A 21,117-nucleotide genomic window follows, 5' to 3' on the forward strand; every position below is an offset into this window, starting at 1 on the left:
AGTTTTTATTATTTTTTATTTATGCTCTCTATTTCATTGAAAATGTATCCCCTCAAGTGAAAGACCTCTTCAAGGAGAGCTACAAACCATTGCTCAACGAAATAAAAGAGGACACAAATAAATGGAAGAACATACCATGCTCATGGATAGGAAGAATCAATATCGTGAAAATGGCCATACTGCCCAAGGTAATTTATAGATTCATTGCCATCCCCATCAAGCTACCAATGACTTTCTTCATAGAATTTGAAAAAACTACTTTAAAGTTCATATGGAACCAAAAAAAGAGCCTGTATTGCCCAATCGAAAGCAAAAAGAACAAAGCTGGAAGCATCACGCTACCTGACTTCAAACTATACTACAAGCCTACAGTAACTAAAACAACATGGTACTGGTACCAAAACAGAGATATAGACCAATGGAACAGAACAGAGGCCTCAGAAATAATACCACACATCTACAACCATCTGATCTTTGACAAACCTGACAAAAACAAGAAATGGGGAAAGGATTCCCTATTTAATAAATGGTGCTGGGAAAACTGGCTAGCCATATGTAGAAAGCTGAAACTGGATCCCTTCCTTACACCTTACACAAATTAATTCAAGATGGATTAAAGACTTAAATGTTAGACCTAAAACCATAAAAACCCTAGAAGAAAACCTAGGCAATACCATTCAGGACATAGGCATGGGCAAAGACTTCATGACTAAAACACCAAAGCAATGGCAACAAAAGCCAAAATAGACAAATGGGATCTAATTAAACTAAAGAGCTTCTGCACAGCAAAAGAAACTACCATCAGAGTGAACAGGCAACCTATAGAATGGGAGAAAATTTTTGCAATCTACCCATCAGACAAAGGGCTAATATCCAAAATCTACAAATAACTTAAAACAAATGTACAAGAAAAAAATCAAACAACCCCATCAAAAAGTGGGCAAAGGATATGAACAGACACTTTTCAAAAGAAGACCTTTATGCAACCAACAGACACATGAAAAAACGCTCATCATCACTGGTCATCAGAGAAGTACAAATCAAAACCGCAATGAGATACCATCTCACACCAGTTAGAATGGTGATCATTAAAAAGTCAGGAAACAGCCAGGCGCAGTAGTTCACGCCTGTAATCCCAGCACTTTGGGAGGCTGAGGTGGGTGGATCACGAGGTCAGGAGATCAAGACCATCCTGACTAACACGGTGAAACCCGTCTCTACTAAAAAATACAAAAAATTAGCCAAGGGTGGTGGCGGGCGCCTGTAGTCCCAGCTACTCAGGAGGCTGAGGCAAGAGAATGGCGTGAACCCAGGAGGCAGAGCTTGCAGTGAGACGAGATCGTGCCACTGTACTCCAGCCTGGGCGACAGTGAGCCGAGATCATGCCACTGCACTCCAACCTGGGCAACAGAGCGAGACTCTGTCTAAAAAACAAACAAACAAACAAAAAGTCAGGAAACAACAGGTGCTGGAGAGGATGTGGAGAAATAGGAACGCTTTTACACTGTTGGTGGGAGTGTAAACTAGTTCCACCATTGTGGAAGACAGTGTGGAAAAATGTATATAATGATAAACAGGTCAATCCATCAAAAAAAAAAAAAGCAAGTCTAAATATGTGTATACTCAACAACAGAGCTGCAAAATAAGTGATGCAGAAATCGACAGTACAGAAAAGAGAAACAGACAAATCTGCAATTAAAGCTGGAGACTTCTACACCTCTCTCTCAACAATTCATAGAATAGACAGAAAACCAGCAAGGATATAAAAGAGTTCAACAACACCATCAACCAACAGAATCAATCAACATTTGTACATACAGCACACAACAGCAGAATATACATTCTTTCCAAGTGCCCACAAAATAAATATCAAAATAGAGCATATTCTGAGCCACGTAACAAACTTCAACAAATTTAAAATAATTAAAATTCTTTCAGTTTAGTGTATTCTCCCGCCACCATAGAATCAAATTAGAAATTAATAACAGAAAGGTAACAGGTAACTCTCCAACACAAAGTAAACAAGACAATTCTATATAATAATCTCACAGGTCAAAGAGGAAATTTCAAGGAAATTAAAAATACATTGAACTGAATGAAAGTGAAGAGACACCACATCAAATTGCAGGACACAGCTAAAGCAGCGCCAAAGGAAAACATATAGATCTACACGTCCACCTCACAAAAGAAGGAAGTCTAAATAATCACTAAACCCCCAGTGTGAGCCTCTGTGCCCAGCTGACATTTCTTCAGAGAAGATATATAAGTGATGAATAGGTTCACAAAAGATGCTCAACAATGGCTGTGTGCGTTGGCTCATGCCTGTAATCCCAGAGCCTTGAGAGGCCAAGGTGGGAGGATCACCTGTGGCCAGGAGTTCAAGACCAGTCTGAGTAACACAGCAAGATCCCATCTCTTTTTTTTTTTTTTTTTTGAGACAGAGTCCTGCTCTGTCACCCAGGCTGGAGTGCAGTGGCGGGATCTCGGCTCACTGCAAGCTCCGCCTCCCGGGTTCACGCCATTCTCCTGCCTCAGCCTCCCGAGTAGCTGGGAATACAGGCGCCCGCCACCTCGCCCGGCTAGTTTTTTTGTATTTTTTTAGTAGAGACGGGGTTTCACTGCGTTAGCCAGGATGGTCTCAATCTCCTGACCTCGTGATCTGCCCGTCTCAGCCTCCCAAAGTGCTGGGATTACAGGCTTGAGCCACCGCGCCCGGCGGCAAGACCCCATCTCTACAAAAAAAAAAGTTTTAAAAACTTAGCCAGGCATGGTAGCATGTGCGTGTGGTCCTTGCTACTTTGGAGGCTGAGGAGGGAGGATCGCCTGAGCCCAGGAGCTTGAGACCAGCCTGGGCAACATAGGAAGACCTTATCTCTACAAAAAACTTAAAAATTAGCCAGGCTTGGCAGTGTGCACCTGTGGTCCTGGCTACTCTCCCAAGCTGAGGTGGGAGGATTACTTGAGCCCAGGAAGTTGAGGCTACAGTGAGCTATGATCATGCCATTGTACTCCAGCCTGGGTGACACAGTAAGACCCTGTCCCAAAAATAAAAATAAGTCACTTTAGAAATGCAAGTCAAAACTGAACAGAAATACCACTTCATGCCCACTAAGATGGTTAAAATTATCTTATTTTTTAGTTTTATTATTACTTTTTTAAAGACAGGGTCTCCCTCTGTTATGCAGGCTAGCATGCTGTGGTGCCATCCTGGCTCACTGAAGCCTCCAACTCCTGGGCTCAAGTGATCCTCCCACCTCAGTCTTCCAAAGTACTGGGATTACCAGCATAAACCACTGCTCCTGGTCTGATGGTTAAAATTTCAGACAGACAACAAATGCTGGTAAGGATGCAGAGAAACTGGAGCCCTTGTGCACTGCCGGTACAAATATAAAATGGTACAGCCACTATGGAAAACAGTTTGTTGGTTCCTCAAATGGTTAAACATAGAGTTCTGTGATCCAGTAATTCCAATCCTAGGTCTATACCCAAGGGAAATGAAAACACATTCCTTGCAAAAACTTGTGAAAGAATGTTCATAGCAGCATTAGTCATAATTTTTAAAACTGGAAATATCTAAATGTCCATCAACTCGTGAAATATAAACAAAATATGCTATAAATACACAATGAAATCATGCTTGACAATAAAATACCAATACTTGCTTCAACAAGGATGTAAAAACACAAAAGGCCACCAATTGTATTATGCCATTTATACAAAATGTCTGGAATAGACAAATCTACAGAGACAGAAAGGTTAGTGCTTGCCAGAGGCTGTGGGAATAAGGAAATAGAGACTGATGGCTCATGGATACAGGGTTTCTTTTTTGGTTAATGAAACTGCTTAAAACTATATAACAATGATGGCTGCACAACTTTTTGAACATACAAAAAACTCTGAACTGTAAACTGTATACTTTAAAATGGTGAATTTTATGGTACACAGATTATATCGCAACAAAAGTGTTATTTTAAAAAAGATCTCCAAAAAGAAATTTTTGAGCCCAGAGAGTTTCACAGTAGAATCCTACCAAACATTTTTAAAACACATAACACATTTCTATACAATCTCTTCCAGAAAACAGAGGAGGAATAAATACTTCCCGATTTATTTTATGAAGCTTGTTGTTACCTTGATACCAAAACCAGACAAAGGCAATACAAAAAAAGGAAAATTACAGGCCGGGCACGGTGGGGCTCACGCCTGTAATCCCAGCACTTTGGGAGGTTGAAGCGGTCAGATCACAAAGTCAGGAGATCGAGACCATCTGGCCCAACATGGTGAAACCCTGTCTCTACTAAAATACAAAAAATTAGCCAGGCGTGGTGGCAGGCGCCTGTAGTCCCATCTACTTGGGAGGCTGAGGCAGGGGAATTGCTCAAACCCGGGAGGCAGAGATTGCAGTGAGCTGAGATTATGCCACTGCACTCCAGCCTGGTGACAGAGCAAGACTCTATTTCAAAAAAAAAGACAAGAAAATTACAGATCAAAATCCCTCATGAATATAAGTATAAGACTCCTTAGTAAAAATGCTAACAAATACAATTCAGCAACACATAAAGAGAATTAGGTACCATGACCATGTGGGATTTATTCTGGGAATGCAAGGATGGTTCAATATTCAAAAATCATTGTAATTCACTATATTAACAGACTAAAGAAGAAAACTCATATGATCATATCAGTGCAGAAAAAACGTGACAAAATGCAATACCCATTCATAACAAAAACTCTCAGAAAAGTAAGAATAGAATAGAGTAGAACTACCCTAACTTGATAAACAGCATCTAACTCAAAAGAAAAAACAACTCAACCCGACAGCTAACATTGTACTTAATTGTGATAGATGAAATGCTTTTTCCTAAAATTGGGAGCATGTCAAGTATGTCAGTTCTCAACATTCTTACCCAACATAATGCTGAAGTTTCTAGCCAGTGCCATAAGGCAAGAGGCACATAGATCGAGATACATAGACCAAGCAGATAGAATACAGAGTCCTGAAATAAACTCTTGCATATATGCCAAATGATTTTTGACAAGAGCGTCAAGACCATTTTATGGTAAAAGGACAGTCTTTTCAGCAAATGGTGCTGGAAAAAACTGGATACCCACACGCAAAAGAATAAAGCTGGGGCCGGGCATGGTGGCTCACGCCTGTAATCCCAGCACTTTGGGAGGCCGAGGTGGGCAGATCACCTGAGGTCGGGAGTTCAAGACCAGCCTGACCAACATGGAGAAACCCTGTCTCTACTAAAAATACAAAAATTAGCCGGGCGTAATGGCAGATGCCTATAATCCCAGCTACTTGGGAGGCTGAGGCAGGAGAATCACTTGAACCCAGGAGGCGGGTTCCACTGCACTCCAGCCTGGGCAAAAAGATCAAAACTCTGTCTCAAAAAAAAAAAAAAAAGAAGAAGAAGAAAGCTGGATCCTTACCTAACACCATATACAAAAATTAATGAAAAATAGATCAAAGACCTGAATGTGAGACCAAAGAAAAGTAAAACTCTTAAAAGAAAACATAGGTCAAAAGCTTCACAGCGTTAGATTTGACAGCGACTTCTTGGATATGACATCAAAGGTACAGGCAACAAAAGAAAAAACAGACAAACTAGACTTCATGAAAATTTGAAAATGCTGTGCATCAAACAACACCATCAATTCAGTAAAAAGGTCACACAGAATGGGAGAAAACATTTGTAAATCATATATCTGAAAAGGATTATACTCAGAATATACAGAGAACACCTAAAACTCAACAACAACCAAAAAAACAGATTCAAAAATGGGCAAGGAACTCCAATAGACATCTCTTCAAAGAAGACATGCAAATGGCCAATAAGCACAAGAAAAGATGCTCAACATCACTAATCATTAAAGAAATGTAAATCAAAACTACAAGCAGATACCACCTCACATACATTAAAATGGCTACTATCAAAAACACAGAAATTAACAAGTATTGGTGAGGATGTGGAGAAATGGAAACTCATGTGTATTCCCACCAAAAGTTGGGAATGTCAAATGGTACAACCATTGTGCAAAACAATACGGCAGTTCCTCAAGAACTTAAAAATGTAATTATCATATGATCCCTCAATTCCACTTCTGGGTATATACCCAAAATAATTGAAGCAAGGTCTCAAAGAGATGTTTATACAACCATGCTCATGGCAGCATTCTTCATAAGAGTTAAAACATGGAAGCACCCCAAGGTCCATTGACAGAGGAATGGATAAGCAAAATGTCACACATACACACAATGGAATATTACTCAGCCTTAAGAAAGAAGGATGTGGCTGGGCACAGGGGCTTACGCCTGTAATCCCAGCACTTTGGGAGGCTGAGGCAGGTGGATCACAAGGTCAGGACTTCAAGACCAGCCTGGTCAAGATAGTGAAACCCCATCTCTACTAAAAATACAAAAATTAGCTGAGCACCGTAGCAGGTACTTATAATTCCAGCTACTCGGGAGGCTGAGGCAGGAAAACGGCTTAAATCCGGGAGGCAGAGGTTGCAGTGAGCCGAGATCACACCACTGCACTCCAACCTGGGCAACAGAGAGAGACTCTGTCTCAAAAACAAAAAACGAAGAAAGGAGGCTGGGAGCAGTGGTTCATGCCTGTAATCCCAACACTTTGGAAGGCCGAAGCGGGCGGATCACGAGGTCAGGAGATCGAGACCATCCTGGCCAACATGTTGAAACCTCATCTCTACTAAAAAAAAAAAAAAAAAAAAAATTAGCTGGGCATGGTGGCACATGCTTGTAGTCCCAGCTACTTGGGAGGCTGAAGCAGAAGAATCACTCGAACCTGGGAGGCGGAGGTTGCAATGAGCCAAGATTGCACCATTGCACTCCAGCCTGGTGACAGAGTGAGACTCTGTCTCAAAAAAAAAAAAAAAAAAAAAAAAATGCTCACAATGGTAAATTTTATGTTATCCGTATTTTAGCACAATAAAAAAAAGCAGATCAGAAAAAAGAAATAAACTGTTTCTGTTTACAAATTATATGATTATCGACATAGAAGATGCCAAAGAATCTACAAAAAATCTCCCAGAACTAATAAGGGAGTTGGTAAGGCTGAACAATCAAGATCAACATACAAAAGTCCATTGTATTTCTATACACTAGCAATGAACACATGGACACTGAAATTCAAAATACGATACCACTTTCTAATGGGAACAACACAACAAAGGTTGCTGCCTCCGTGTTAGAACACCACACCCAAAACGTGGGCAGAGATAAGAACTTAGAGGCATCTCTCCCCCCTAGCGGACTCCACGTTTCTGCTGCCTCCTTTAAACTGACCATTCAGGCATTCGTCCACAAATTTAAAGGGACCCACACCCTATTCCCAAGCATGGCCAGTTGCTTCCCCCATCCCTCTCTGACTCTTCATTACTGCCTCAGATAACCTGGGGAGGGAAGATGGCGCTCCCCACTCACGGTGCTCTCTCTGCCAGGATCTGTAGGTAAATACATTGTTGAATTTATTTCCTGTTGTGGTGGTGACTGAATGTGTGCCTTCCATCTGAAGAACCAGGGGCTACCCTTGGCCAGGTTTTCCCTGGGGCACTAGGGTGGGCTCCCAACACTGCAGCGCTGGTCAGACACAAACCAGACACGGGTCAAACAAGAGCCACAAGGATGTCTGCCAGTATAAACAAGCTCCCTGTATCAGGAACCCCCTGGTCACAGGTGGGACAGCCAGGCACTGGCTGCCTGCCAAGTAATCCAAGTATCCCATGAAGGGTACACTGTCAACACCAAGGTCTGGCTTCCTTTCATCTCCCATGAGGGCAGGGTTGCTGGACACTCTAGTACTAGAACCCCACTTTCTCCAGGGGTGCTCAGAACACATTAGAATCATTCAAAAACAAGAAGAAAACATAATAGCTACAAATCTAACAAAATGTATACTGTATGCTGAAAACTACAAAATGCTAATGAAAGAAATCAAACATGATCTAAATATATGAAGAGAAATAACATGTTCACTGATTGGAACATCCAACATAGTAATGATGCCAGTTCTCCCAAACTGAATAAAATGGAAAGAATCAGTCTAACCTGACTTCACAACATATAGATAACTACAGTAAAGCAAGACTACGTGGTACTGGCAGAGAGAAAGACATGTGGACCTGAAATAGACCCACATAAATATGTCCAGCTGATTGCTGGCAAAGGTACAAAGGCAATTCAATGGAGGAAATACAGCCTTTTCAATAAGTGGTGTTGAGCTACAGGAAGGAAGGGAGGGAGGGAAGGAAGGAGGAGGCAAAAGAGGGAGGAAGGGAGGGACGGAGGGAGGGAGGAAGGAAGGGAGGCTGGCAGGCAAAAACCTCACACTTTCATTAACCTAAAATAGATTGTAAACTTACATGTAAAATACAAAACAATACAATTTTTAGGAAAAAAAAAGAAAGAAAATCTTCAGGATTCAGAAAGTTGACACCAAAAGCCCAATCCACAAAAAGATAAATTGATAAACTGGACTCGATCAAATTTTAAAAACATTTGTTCCATGAAAGACCAGGTGAAACGTATGAAAAGATAAGCTACTGACTAGGAGAAAATATTTCCAAACCATACATATGACAAAGAACCAGTTCCTAGAATATATAAAGAACAATTCAAACAGAACATGGGCAAAAGATATGAAGAGACGTTTCACCAAAGAAGATACACAGATGGCAAATTAAGTCCAGAAAGACACTCAACACCACTCACCGTTAGGACATGTGAACTAAAACTACAGTGATGTGTCACTATACCCCTATCGGAATGGCTAAAATAAAAAAGTGCCACCACCAAACACTGGCCCAGAATGCACAAAAACTGAATTATTCACACACTGCTTGTGGGAATGTAAAGGAGTGTAGCTCTCTGGAAAAGCTTTGGTTTCTTAAAAAACTCAGCATGCGGCCGGGCGCGGTGGCTCAAGCCTGTAATCCCAGCACTTTGGGAGGCCGAGACGGGCGAATCACGAGGTCAGGAGATCGAGACCATCCTGGCTAACCCGGTGAAACCCCGTCTCTACTAAAAAATACAAAAAACTAGCCGGGCGAGGTGGCGGGCGCCTGTAGTCCCAGCTACTTGGGAGGCTGAGGCAGGAGAATGGCATAAAACCCAGGAGGCGGAGCTTGCAGTGAGCTGAGATCCGGCCACTGCACTCCAGCCTGGGTGACAGAGTGAGACTCCGTCTCCAAAAAAAAAAAAAAAAAAAAAAAAAAAAAAGAAATAGTTCCATTAACTTAGGAAAATCTAAGTTTTCTTCAGGTTCTCAATTATTGTCAGCAAGTGTAAATCCATTCCGTTTCAGGGAATATTCTACCTTNAAAAAAAAAAAAAAAAAAAAAAAAAAAAAAAACTCAGCATGCAACTACTATACCTAGCAATTTGCACTCTTGGGCATTTATCCCAGAGAAATGAAAACTTATGTTTGCACAAAAACGTGTACAGCAACTCTATTCATAATAACCTCAAACTGCAAGCTTCCACAGGTGAACAGTTAAATAAGCCATGGCACAGCCATAGCATGGACTACTACCCGGCACCACGGAATACCACCCAGCACCACAGAACACACCCGGCACCACAGAACACACCCGGCACCACGGAATACCACCCGGCACCACGGAATACAGCCAGCACCACGGAATACTACCCAGCACCACGCAATACACCCGGCACCACGGAATTCTACCCAGCACCACGGAACACACCCGGCACCACGGAATACCACCCGGCGCCACGGAATACACCCGGCACCACGGAATACTACCTGGCAGTAAAAAGAAACATGCTACCAACACCTGGGTGAACCTCCAGATAATTTTGTTTGAGTGAAAACAGACAATACCAAAAGGTTACATTTGTTATGGTTTTGTCCATGTAACATTCTGGAAATGACTAAATTATAGATATGGCAAACAGATTAGTGGTTGCCAGGGATTAAGGAGGGGGTGAGGGCAGGAGAGACACGGGTGTGGCCATGAAAGGGCAGCATGAGGGACCCCCGCAGGGATGGAGATGCTCTTCATCTTCACTGTGTCAACATCATTGATACTGATGCATCAACATGAATATCCTGACTGTGACCCTGACTACAGTTTTGCAGGTTGTTACCACTGGGAGAAAAGGGTAAAGGATGCATGAGCTATTTCTGTATTATTTCTTACTACTGCATGTGAATCTACAATTATCTTAAATAAAAAGCTTAATTTTTTAAAAGCCCATTCCCTTAATCCCTGTCTCCCTGCAGTTACTTCCCACTGGTCTGCTCCCTCCTAGAGTCATCTGTGCTTACCACCCTGGTTTCTTTGCCTCCTCCTCCCTGTAACCTAATCATTCCAGGGCGTTGTCCCACCACTGAGACCGCCCTTGCCAAGTTTACCAACAACCTTCATCTTATCAAATGCAGCGGTCCGGTCTTCTCATCTTCCTTGACTTCACAGCAACATCTGGCCCAGCTGATCATGCTCTCCGAATGCTTTACTCTGCTCCCAGGATGCTGCGTGGTCGTGGTGCTATTCCTGCCCCCTTAAAAGCTCCAGCCCAGTCTCTTTTGCAGGTCCTGCTTTCCTACTGGGCCTCTGAGTGCTCGAATTCTCCCCAGTCTCAGCCTTGGGCCTTCTTTTCTCCATTTGCACTTACTACCCAGGTGATCTCATCCTCTCACATAGTTTTAAACACTGTCCATGAGTCAAGTACTTCAAATGCTCATCCTCAGCCTGCTGTTCCCTCTGAATTCCTTCTCAAACACCCACCTACACACCCAAGATCTCCACTTGTATGAAAATAGTTACCTAAAGTTTTGCAGAGCCAAAACAGAATCCTGGGGTTCCACCACCACCCTCTGCTAAGACAAAACGAATTCCTTGCTCCTGATTCTCCCTTTCTTAGTAAATGGCATCACCTTTGTCAGTGCCTCAAGTCACATCATCGTGGGGACTTCTCCTTCTTTCACATCCACTCTATGAGCAACGCCTGTTTGTGCTGGCATCAAAATGCAGCTGTGGATCTGAACACTTTCCAACTTGGATCTTCACGGAACTAGTACAATGCACACGAGCAAATCATACGTGCATAATCATAAAGCAACAGGTTACCTCCACTGTGCCTCCAAACACGGTCCGTGGAGAAATCCTTCCCATGCCCCTAGATGACAATTTGGACAAGCCCATGACCGTTCTGACAGCTCCTGGCTAAGGAGAAGCTCTACAGCCTGCAAGTGGAGAAGTTCTACTTTCAAGTGGAAAATACGGTTTCAACTCGGCAGCTGAAAGTGTTCAGGCGGGGCGCAGTGGCTCATGCCTATCATCCCAACACTTTGGGAGGCTGAGGCAGGTAGATCACTTGAGGTCAGGAGTTCAAGACCAGCCTGGCCAACATGGCAAAACCCTGTCTCTACTAAAAATACAAAAATGAGTCGGGTGGGGTGGCTCGTGCCTGTAATCCCAGCTACTCAGGAGGCTGAGGCAGGAGAATCACTTGAACCCAGGAGGCAGATGTTGCAGTGAGCCAAGATCGTGCCATTGCATTCCAGCATGGGTGACAGAGCAAGACTCTGTCTCAAAAAAAAAGAAAGTGTCGGCCGGGCGCGGTGGCTCAAGCCTGTAATCCCAGCACTTTGGGAGGCCGAGGCGGGTGGATCACGAGGTCAGGAGATCGAGACCATCCTGGCTAACATGGTGAAACCCCGTCTCTACTAAAAATACAAAAAACTAGCAGGGCGTGGCAGCGGGCGCCTGTAGTCCCAGCTACTTGGGAGGCTGAGGCGGGAGAATGGCGTGAACCCGGGAGGCGGAGCTTGCAGTGAGCCGAGATCACGCCACTGCACTCCAGCCTGGGAGACACAGCGAGACTCTGTCTCAAAAAAAAAAAAAAAAAAAAAAAAAAGTGTCCAGTCTCAGTCTCAGCTGGTCATCGAACTGACATGCTTCACCCTGACAATACCCACTCTCGATGGCTGGCCCGCCACCGCTGGCTGCTGCAGTGGAAGAGAAAGACACAGCCCCTCTCTGCTCTTCTGTACCCGGCACTGCTGTGGAGCTGCTGACCCAACGCTGTCACACCCAGCATTGCTGTGGAGCTGCTGACCCAACACTGTCACAGCAGGGGAGGGAGAAGGGACAGCTGTTATTCCTCGTGCGGTGCTGTCCTGAGACCATCTCACCTCTCTGGACCTAGGAGGAATTTACTGCCAACTCGTCTCTTCCCAGGCTCATCCGTGTGTTCTCCCCAAGCTCCATCTGACTCCGCCTGCTTTTCCAGGCACAGACAAAGCCATTTCTCCTCCAGCTGGAGAACCCCCACGCTGCCCCACCCACCGCCACCAGCTTTTCAGCAATCCACTCTGAACAGATGCTCTCTACTGAGACCCCATCACTTACCCGGTCCTGACTGCCTGCTCTCGCTCACACCCCCACCCCTGCTCCCAGCATGGACTGAGCTCCCCATCTCCCTGTCTCCACCCCTACTGCAGGCCGTGGGCTCCATCCACCCCTACCGCAGGCCGCGGGGCTCCACCCCTACCGCAGGCCGAGGGCTCCACTCCTACCGCAGGCCGCGGGCTCCACTCCTATCGCAGGCCGCGGGGCTCCACCCCTACCGCAGGCCGCGGGGCTCGACCCCTACCGCAGGCCGGCCGTGGCCTCCCGCCCCTACCGCAGGCTGCAGGCTCCTGTTCCTACTGAAGGCCGTGGGCTTCCGCACACAAAGAACCCAGATGTCATTGCTTGAAGGAGCATATATCCCAGGGGCCACAAAAGTCCCTCTCACTGGGTTGGAGGTGCGGGGCAGGCTCTCTCTCCAAAGGATCCTCTTCAAAACTCCTGTCTAATCTCCAGCGACCAACCACGTATGTCCTCAGTGTGGAGGAGTGGACCAGTCGGTTCTTGGCTACCTGCTCTGGGGCCTTGTGTGGTGCCAGCCCCAGGTACTGCCATGACTGCATCCTGCTGCCCCGGCCAAGCTTCCAAGGTATCGTAGCACCTGCATGCCTGGTTTCTAGACCTCGCCAGGCCTTGCCCTCCCAGTACCCTGTAACTCGTCACTGTCTGCTCCTCATCCTCTTCTGTTTTCTTCATGGCACTCGCCATTGTCCAGGCCCTTGTGTATCGAATGCCTCTGCTCACCACTGTGCAAGCAGAGCCAGGGCTCACTGGGACCTATTGAAACACGTGCTGGCTGAAACACTCGGTGGCTCCTCCTGGCCAGTGCCACCTGCCCCAGGATGGGGCTCCTGCCCATGCCCTCCCCGGGGAGGCACAGACCCAGGCAGAAGAATCTGAGTCATGTGCCGCCCCTGGCCAAGTCCCAGTGGACACTGAGGGCTGTGGAGACCTGGTCACACAGTCCTTCATTTGGGTGGGGCCAGCAGGACTGCAGCCAGCTCAGAGCTATTTTTAGGGTCTGTCTTTGTGGGAATCGTTCCTTGATTGGCTACAGGGAGAGAACAGCCAAGCTCTTCATCACCGCCTTTGTCCTGTTCCTCTTTCCCTCAATCACACAAGCTGTCATCAGACATGACTCCCACTGGAGGAGGAATCTGGTTCAAACGGACCCTGTGCTGGCTTTTCCTTAACTCCTCATCTGCCATCTGCCTGTTCAAGGAGCTTGACAAACGAGCTCAATAAGCATTTGGCAAATGCCTGCTGAATGCCCAGCCCTGTCCCCATGAATGCCTGAGGCACAGGGCAGAGGGCCCCAGTCTCTCCCCAGGACCTGTCCACCATCATGCCACCAGCCCTCATGGGCACAGCTGCTGGAGGCTGGGGAGAGAGGCACAGGCTCCCAGGCGCACGTGGACGAAGCTTCACCCCAGGGCACAGTGACAAGCTCTAGGTGAAAGCACCTTGCACTCCGGCCCCTGCCCGCCCTGACAGCACCTGAGGGGAACACGTCCTCTAGTTACTCAAAACCTAGCACCCTTCCCAGACTCCTGGCCCACAGGCGCCTGACCCTTCTCCACCTCCCACAGCCCCTCAAGTACTAATGTAATTGTTCTCATGCCCTGGCGGCTCACAGGGCTCTCACGGAGGGGCCAGAGAGCAGCAGGGGCCTTCCCATAAAGAGGCAGATCTGCTCAAGAGTCGGTGGTTGGGGATGGGAGCCTCCACCAAGAAGGACCCAGGTGGAGATAATGCAAGGGAGCTGAGCCATCAGGCACCTCACACTCAACTTCAATCACGGCCACCAAACCCAGGCTGCCGTAAACCGCGGAGACAGGCCGGCGTCCTGATGAGAGCGAGGAGACCAAAGAGGAAACAGGAGCAGACAGACTAGGCGTGAAGGAAACAAATGCACACGCCACAGGCTCTACTCCAGGAATCCCCGCGTGACCGAGGAAGGTCTCGGGGGCCTCGGCCCTGCTCTGCGGTTCACCACCTTCGCCAGGCAGCCTGGGGACGGGAGGCCCAGAAGCCCTACTGGCCCTCGACTCCATCAGAGACCCTAGAGGGGTGGCACAGCAACAGCTGCCCATAGTCCTCGGGCTGGAGCAAGTTAGTCAGCTTCTCCACAACTCAGCCTCATCATCTGTGCAACAGGTTCCTGAGAGGAGTCAACAGAAATAAAACACTTCCCACAGGGCCTAACCCAGAGCAGGCTAGCAGTGGGCATCAGCTGTCGGTGCTGCTGCCATCCTTGACAACAGAAACGGCAGCATCTCCTCTGGAGTTTTCTTCTGACCTCTGCCACTCAGCCTTCAGCTTCATTTTCATGAAGGAGACGACTCCAGGAGGACCCACCTCAGAAGGCTGAGCTGAGGCTGCCTGTGGTGTACCCTTGGGTGGGGCGTCTGCCGGAAGGAGCCTGTATTTCATCCTAGGGGTGCAGGGAGGAGCCTAGGGCTGGGCAGAGGCTCTGACGTCAGAAGGGCCCCCCTAAATGGACCCCCAGAGGCACCAGCTCAGAAGGTCCAGGACCCACCCTCAGGCCCAGGGCCACGATGCCACTCACGTTGTAGAGGATGTCAGTCCAGCCCTCCATGGTGATGCACTGGAACACCGTCAAGATGGCAAACAGGATGTTGTCAAAGTTGGTGATGCCGAAGTTGGGTCCTGGCCAGTACTCCCGGCACTCAGTGTCGCCCTCGCACAGCCGGGCTGGGGCCTCCTTGCCACAGGGGAAGTCACCCACGGGCTCTGCATCTGCAAGGAGGAGAACGAAGCAGACCCTGAGCTCAGAAATACCAAGCCCTCCAATCCGCACCAGGATTCCTGGGCTCCGGAGAGCTCACAGCAGGTGGGCAGGCACCAGGCACCAACAGAAGCCCTCCCTCAACTTCCCACCGTTCCTCCTCGAACCTACGTCAGGCATCGCCTCTTGCTGCCCCTCCCTGAGCTCAGGAGCGACCAGCTCAGGGAGTAACGGCCGGCTTCTCCCTCCCTACTGAAACCTGCCCACCATCACTTAAACAGGCTCACAGCCCATTCATCTTAAAACCAAAAACAACAAACTCCTAACCTCCCATTCTTCCCAGCACCCCGACCGTTCCTCTCCCTCACAGCCAAACCGCCACCTTCACAGCCAAACTGTCACCCCGACCGTTCCTCTCCCTCACAGCCAAACCGCCACCCCGACCGTTCCTCTCCCTCACAGCCAAACTGCCAGCAAGATCCTCCTGACACGCAGATTTGACCTGAGGCCCTTGGCCAGTCCCAAGCTGGACTCAGCCGCTGTGCAGTCTGGTGCCTGTCAGGCAGGATGATCTGGAACCAACCGAAGATGTGCCCAGAGGGTGGCTGGAGACCTCCTGGCCCAGGTCTCGTTGCACTGACCCTACAGGGCGGACATCCTTCCACTGTGCTGAAACCTAGCAGGCAGCCAGGGACCACAGAAAGAGGGGTTAAAGAAAAACCAGAAAACCACTGCTAATCTCTGGAACAAGATAGCAAGCAGCACGTTTACCCCCTTCACTCTCAAAAATCTCAATGAAAGGCAGGAAAAAAATATTTTTAAAAAATGTAGGCCGGGCACGGTGGCTCACGCCTATAATCCCAGCACTTTGGGAGGCTGAGGTGGGCAGATTGCCTGAGCTCAGGAGTTCAAGACCAGCCTGGGCAACATGGTAAAATCCTGTCTCTACTAAAATGCAAAAACTAGCCGGGCGTGGTGGCACGCGCCTGTAATCCCAGCTACTCAGGAGGCTGAAGTAGGAGAATTGCTGGAATCTGGGAGGCGGAGGCTGCAGTGAGCCAAGATTGCACCACTGCACTCCAGCCTGGGTAACAGAGTGAGGCTCCGTCTCAAATGAAAAAAAAAAAAAAAGTATAACAACATGAAAATATCTATCAACATAGGAGAAATTTTGAGGAGTTGCTCAGATGGAAAGCAAATACTCCCAGGTTTAGAAGGCAAAACTGACTACCTAAGCTTATTCCTCTCCATCCAAATATCTTGATAAGTGCCGGTAAAGAAGACTAGGAACAATGAGTTTCATCTCCTCCTTTCCAGTTCTTTTTTTTTTTTAACTTTTTCTTCTTTTTCTTGTCTCATGACCTGGCCATGACTACAAATGCTATGTGGACTAGAAGCGACTTGCTTTGTTCTTGATTGTAAAAGGTAAAGGGAAAATTCTCAAGGCTTACAGTGGGGTATGATGTTTGCAGGAAATCTGCGGGAATTTAAGAAAATTCTCTTTTATTTACAGTTGGATTAAATGTTTTTTTTTTAAATCATAAATGATCTAAATTCTAGTAAAACCTTTTTCTAAAAGTTCTGGGACTGTAGGTGAGCCACTGCCCGGCTAGGTTTTCTCCTTTAATAAGTTTGTGGTTCAAGCCACAAACCTTAGCTTCATCCTTAACTCTTCTCTTTCTCTTACCCCCACATACAGACTCTCAGAAAATTCTGTTGGCTTTACCTACAAATACACCCATAATTTGACCCATTTTAACCACCTCTGCCACAACACCCAGCCTGGCCCCAGCCACCATCACCTCTGCTGGATTGAGATCTTCTCCTCAACTCTGTTTCTGCCTTTGCCTCCCAAGAGCAGCGCGAATGATCAGAAGATGCCACATCTCGCTCAAAGTGCTCCACTGTCTTCCCGTTTCTCTCAGAATAAGACAGGGCCATGGAGCCCACATGATTCCTCTCGTTGTCCCTGCTCCGCACCATAGGCCTTTGCACCTCATACTCCTGGTAACTAAAGTTCTGCTCAGGGCCGGGCGCGGTGGCTCACGCCTGTAATCCCAGCACTTTGGGAGGCCAAGACAGGCGGATCACGAGGTCAGGAGATCAAGACCATCCTGACTAACATGGTGAAACCCCATCTCTACTAAAAAAAATACAAAAAACTAGCCGGGCGAGGTGGCAGGCGCCTGTAGTCCCACTACTCGGGAGGCTGCGGCAGGAGAACGGCGTAAACCCGGGAGGCGGAGCTTGCAGTGAGCTGCGATCCGGCCACTGCACTCCAGCCTGGGCGACAGAGCGAGACTCCGTTTCAAAAAAAAAAAAAAAAGTTCTGCTCAGGTGGCCACACGGCTCCCATCTCCCTGCATTAAGAAGCTGCTCGACGGTCACCTTGGCAGAGTGGCCTCCTGGGCCCCTCCATAAAGTAGGCCCCAAATTATTCTAGTTCAAATACCTTTTTGTTTTCTTCCCAAAAGTTACTACAATCGATAATTACTATATTTCTGTGTTTGTTTATTTACTTGTGTTTATCAGGCTATTGTCTATGTCCCCCACTAGAATGTCAGCTCCACCTCATGTATCTGGCACCAAGAAGGCCCCTCTAGCACCCAGAACAGTGCCCATCTCCTGGATGAACGCATCTGTGGCACTCGCCTGTGCTGGAGGGTGCTGCCTGGCCTCACCTGTGCTGTTGGGGAAGCAGGCCTTGTGGAACTTGCCCATGTAGAACTCCAGGCCAATGATGGCAAACATGAGGATGGCAAAGAAGAGAAGCAGCCCGATCTGCAGGAGTGGAACCATGGCCTTCATGATGGACTTGAGCACCACCTGCAAACCTGGAGCCAGAACAGGGCAGGTCAGGAAGCAATGTGGGCAGGGTAGGGCAAGGAGTTGGGTCGGGGCATGGACAGAACAGCAGGAACCTAGCAGGGACAGCAAGGTACTAAGCAGTGAGTGCTTGCAAGGTCAAAGGACAGAGCTAAAGCCCCTGAAGGCGCAGAGGGGCAGAGAGTGCTTGTGTAGGGCAGAGCTGAGAGTCCTAGGGACAAAGCATAAGGTCCTAGAGAGAAGGTGACTGAGAAGTGTCTCTAAGTAGGCAGAGGAGTGGGATGTGTGGGTGTCAAGTTATGAAATCTGAGGTGGGGAGTGGGGCTCAGGGTGGGGCAAGAACAGAGAATCCCGAAAGAGAATGAAACCCTGAGAAGGAAGAGCCGAATCAGAGGACATCCTGAGAGGAAAGAACAGAGGATCCTGGGAGGGAAGAGCAGGGGATCCTGGGAGGGAAGAGCAGGGGACCCTGGGAGGGAAGGGCAGGGGATCCTGGGAGAGAAGAGCAGGGGATCTTGGGGGAGATTCCTAACAGACCCAACTCCTTGGGAGAAAGTGAGGCAAAAAGACCTGCCCCTGGGAAAGTTCTGCCACTGGCTATACAGCATGTGAGGAACTGGGCAGAGGAGCCTGTAACCCTTGACCCCTCCCCTTGCAGCCTGGCCCCAGCACTTGGATATGGGCCAGAACCCTTGCCTGGCAGCGTCTCAGGGCAGAACAGGGAGCCAATCACTGGTCTTCCCTCAGTGGCCTCTGGAGGACAAAGCACTAGTTCCATGTCCACTCAGGCCCTTAGGTAAACCTAAAACCAGACTTCCACTGGGCTGAAGGAATAGGGGTCCAGGTGGTCACTGGCTCACGAGGTCACCCTGGCCATCCTCCTGCTCGTGGCAGGCTCTGTGGGCAGCCCACTTCAGGAGCATGTCTTAAGGCTGGCCTCAGTCCCCAGTGACTCTGCCAAGACTGAGCCAAGAGACAAGTGGCCCTTTGCAGCCTTTGCACATTTTCTCAGGCATCCTTCCGCACCACCTTGGTCAACCTCTCATCCATTCTTTAACCTCAGTAAAAGAAGCAAAGTGATGAAATGTGACAGAGTACGTGAGAAGGAACAAAGCTTCCATCTCGGGAAGCCAGGTCAGGGTCAAATAACAGCATCACCCTGTGGGCTTTCATGGAGGGCGGGACAGGCCAAAACAGGCCTGCTCCTCCCTTCCTCCTGCCTGGTTCCCTGGGGTCAAAAGGGACAAGCTCAGAGTCAAGTCACCAAAGCCAAACTGTAGCCATGGCCGTGTCCATGGTGAGGGTACGAGAGGAGGTGGTTGTTCCAGGCAGGCTTGGGCCTATCTTCGCTGGACTCACTTGGAATCCCAGACACCAGCTTTAGGGGCCTCAGCACACGCACAGCCCTCAGTGTTCGCAGGTCGAAGTCAGTTCCAGCCGTGGCAAGGATCCTGGCAGGAACAAGGAGAAGAAGGGAAGTAAAGGTTTCCACAGTGAGTCTGGAAGAGGACACTGCTCCCAGCACCGGGGTCCTGTGTCCCCACATGTCCAACCACAGGGCCAGCACAGAGCGGCTCGCCAGGTGACAGCAGGCAGGAACTGAATCCAGAAGCTCTCGCAGGAATGTTCACCATCACCCACATGACCAAACCTCCCGTTCAAAGGCACCATCTCTGAATAGACACTTGGCCCCTGGCATGGCAGGAAATCTGTCCACCAATTGAGTTTAAGCCTGACCCATATCCCCAAACCAACCCCAGCTGCACTTCAAGCTGCCTTCTGAGAGGCAGTGGTGACTGAGAGCAGGAGCAGGATGGAGCCTGAGGGACTCCTGAACTGACCCCCAAATACCACCGTTCTTTCCCTTATCTCAGGAAGACGTGGAAGTGGGGTATTGGGAAGGTGGAATGAGGAAGCCACTGTGGTCAGTTCTATCAGCATAAAAACATATCTTAGTATCTCCCATCTTAAGAACAAAACTAAAGATCCCATATCTGCCTTCTACCACAGAGCATTTCTCTGTTCCCTTCCCATCAGAACTCACGGATGGTGTCAATCCTCAGTCTCTCCACTTCCTTACCTTGCGGCCTCTCGTTAGCTTTCTCCAGCCTCCAGCCAGGCTCTCACCCACCTCTCCACTGAAATGCTACGTCAAGCCTTCCTCTGACCAATTCTAATGGTCAAGTCTCCTTTAAAGGGTGTGGTCTCTTGCCTCAGGTCAACTCTCTGCTGTTTTCCTCCCACTCCCTGGGGGCTCCTTCTTAGTTTCTTTTGCCAGCTTTGCCTTCTCTGCCAGAGATTCAAACCTTGGGTGCCCCAAGCCTCATTCCATATAGGAGCTTCCCAGCGGCTTTGAGTATCATGTATGTCTATTATTCCCAAATGTACATCTTTAACCCAGACCTGGAGTTCTAGGCTCATATATCCAACTGCCTTTTTAACAGTCCCATATGGGTATTTTAAAAAGCATATGAAACATTACATAACTAAAGAATTCTTTTTTTTTTTACTTTAACATAAGTATAAAACATGTACCTTTTTTCTTTTTTTTTTTTATTTTATTGTTTTTTTTTTTTTTTGAGAGGGAGTCTCACTCTGTCGCCCAGGCTGGAGTGCAGTGGCCAGATCTCAGCTCACTGCAAGCTCCACCTCCTGGGTCTACGCCATTCTCCTGCCTCAGCCTCCTGAGTAGCTGGGACTACAGGCGCCGCCACCTCGCCCGGCTAGTTTTTTGTATTTTTTAGTAGAGACGGGGTTTCACCGTGTTAGCCAGGCTGGTCTCGATCTCCTGACCTCATGATCCGCCTGTCTCGGCCTCCCAAAGTGCTGGGATTACGGGCTTGAGCCACCGCGCCTGGCCCACATGTACCTTTTTTCTAAAGTTCAGAGTTGTTACATCACAATGACTAAGAAACTTTCTATTCTTACTTCCAGTCCTGCTCCTTCCCCTTTGTTCCCGTCAGTGGATCACACCAGTCACCTATTGTTTAAACCAAACCTGAAGCTTCATCCCTGACTCCGGTCCTTCTCTCATATGCCACATCCAGTTCACCAACAATCCTGCTGGCTCTGCCTCTAAAGCACATCCAGAATTCTTGGTGAAGGCTTTGTGACCACCTGCTCCAAACACATAGCAGTGA

General features: G+C 47.9%; 1 protein-coding gene across 1 annotated transcript in view; it reads right to left on the reverse strand.

Annotated features, from left to right (window-relative positions):
- The window catches only part of CACNA1B (calcium voltage-gated channel subunit alpha1 B), a 250,674-nt gene that overhangs the window by 193,877 nt on the left and 35,680 nt on the right, over positions 1–21,117 (reverse strand). The window contains 3 exon segments of the mRNA XM_025359441.1: positions 14,972–15,162; positions 17,833–17,985; positions 19,337–19,428. Coding sequence (XP_025215226.1) covers positions 14,972–15,162; positions 17,833–17,985; positions 19,337–19,428 — 436 coding nt within the window.

Source organism: Theropithecus gelada, chromosome 15, assembly GCF_003255815.1.
Source record: "Theropithecus gelada isolate Dixy chromosome 15, Tgel_1.0, whole genome shotgun sequence".
Lineage (NCBI taxonomy): Eukaryota > Metazoa > Chordata > Mammalia > Primates > Cercopithecidae > Theropithecus > Theropithecus gelada.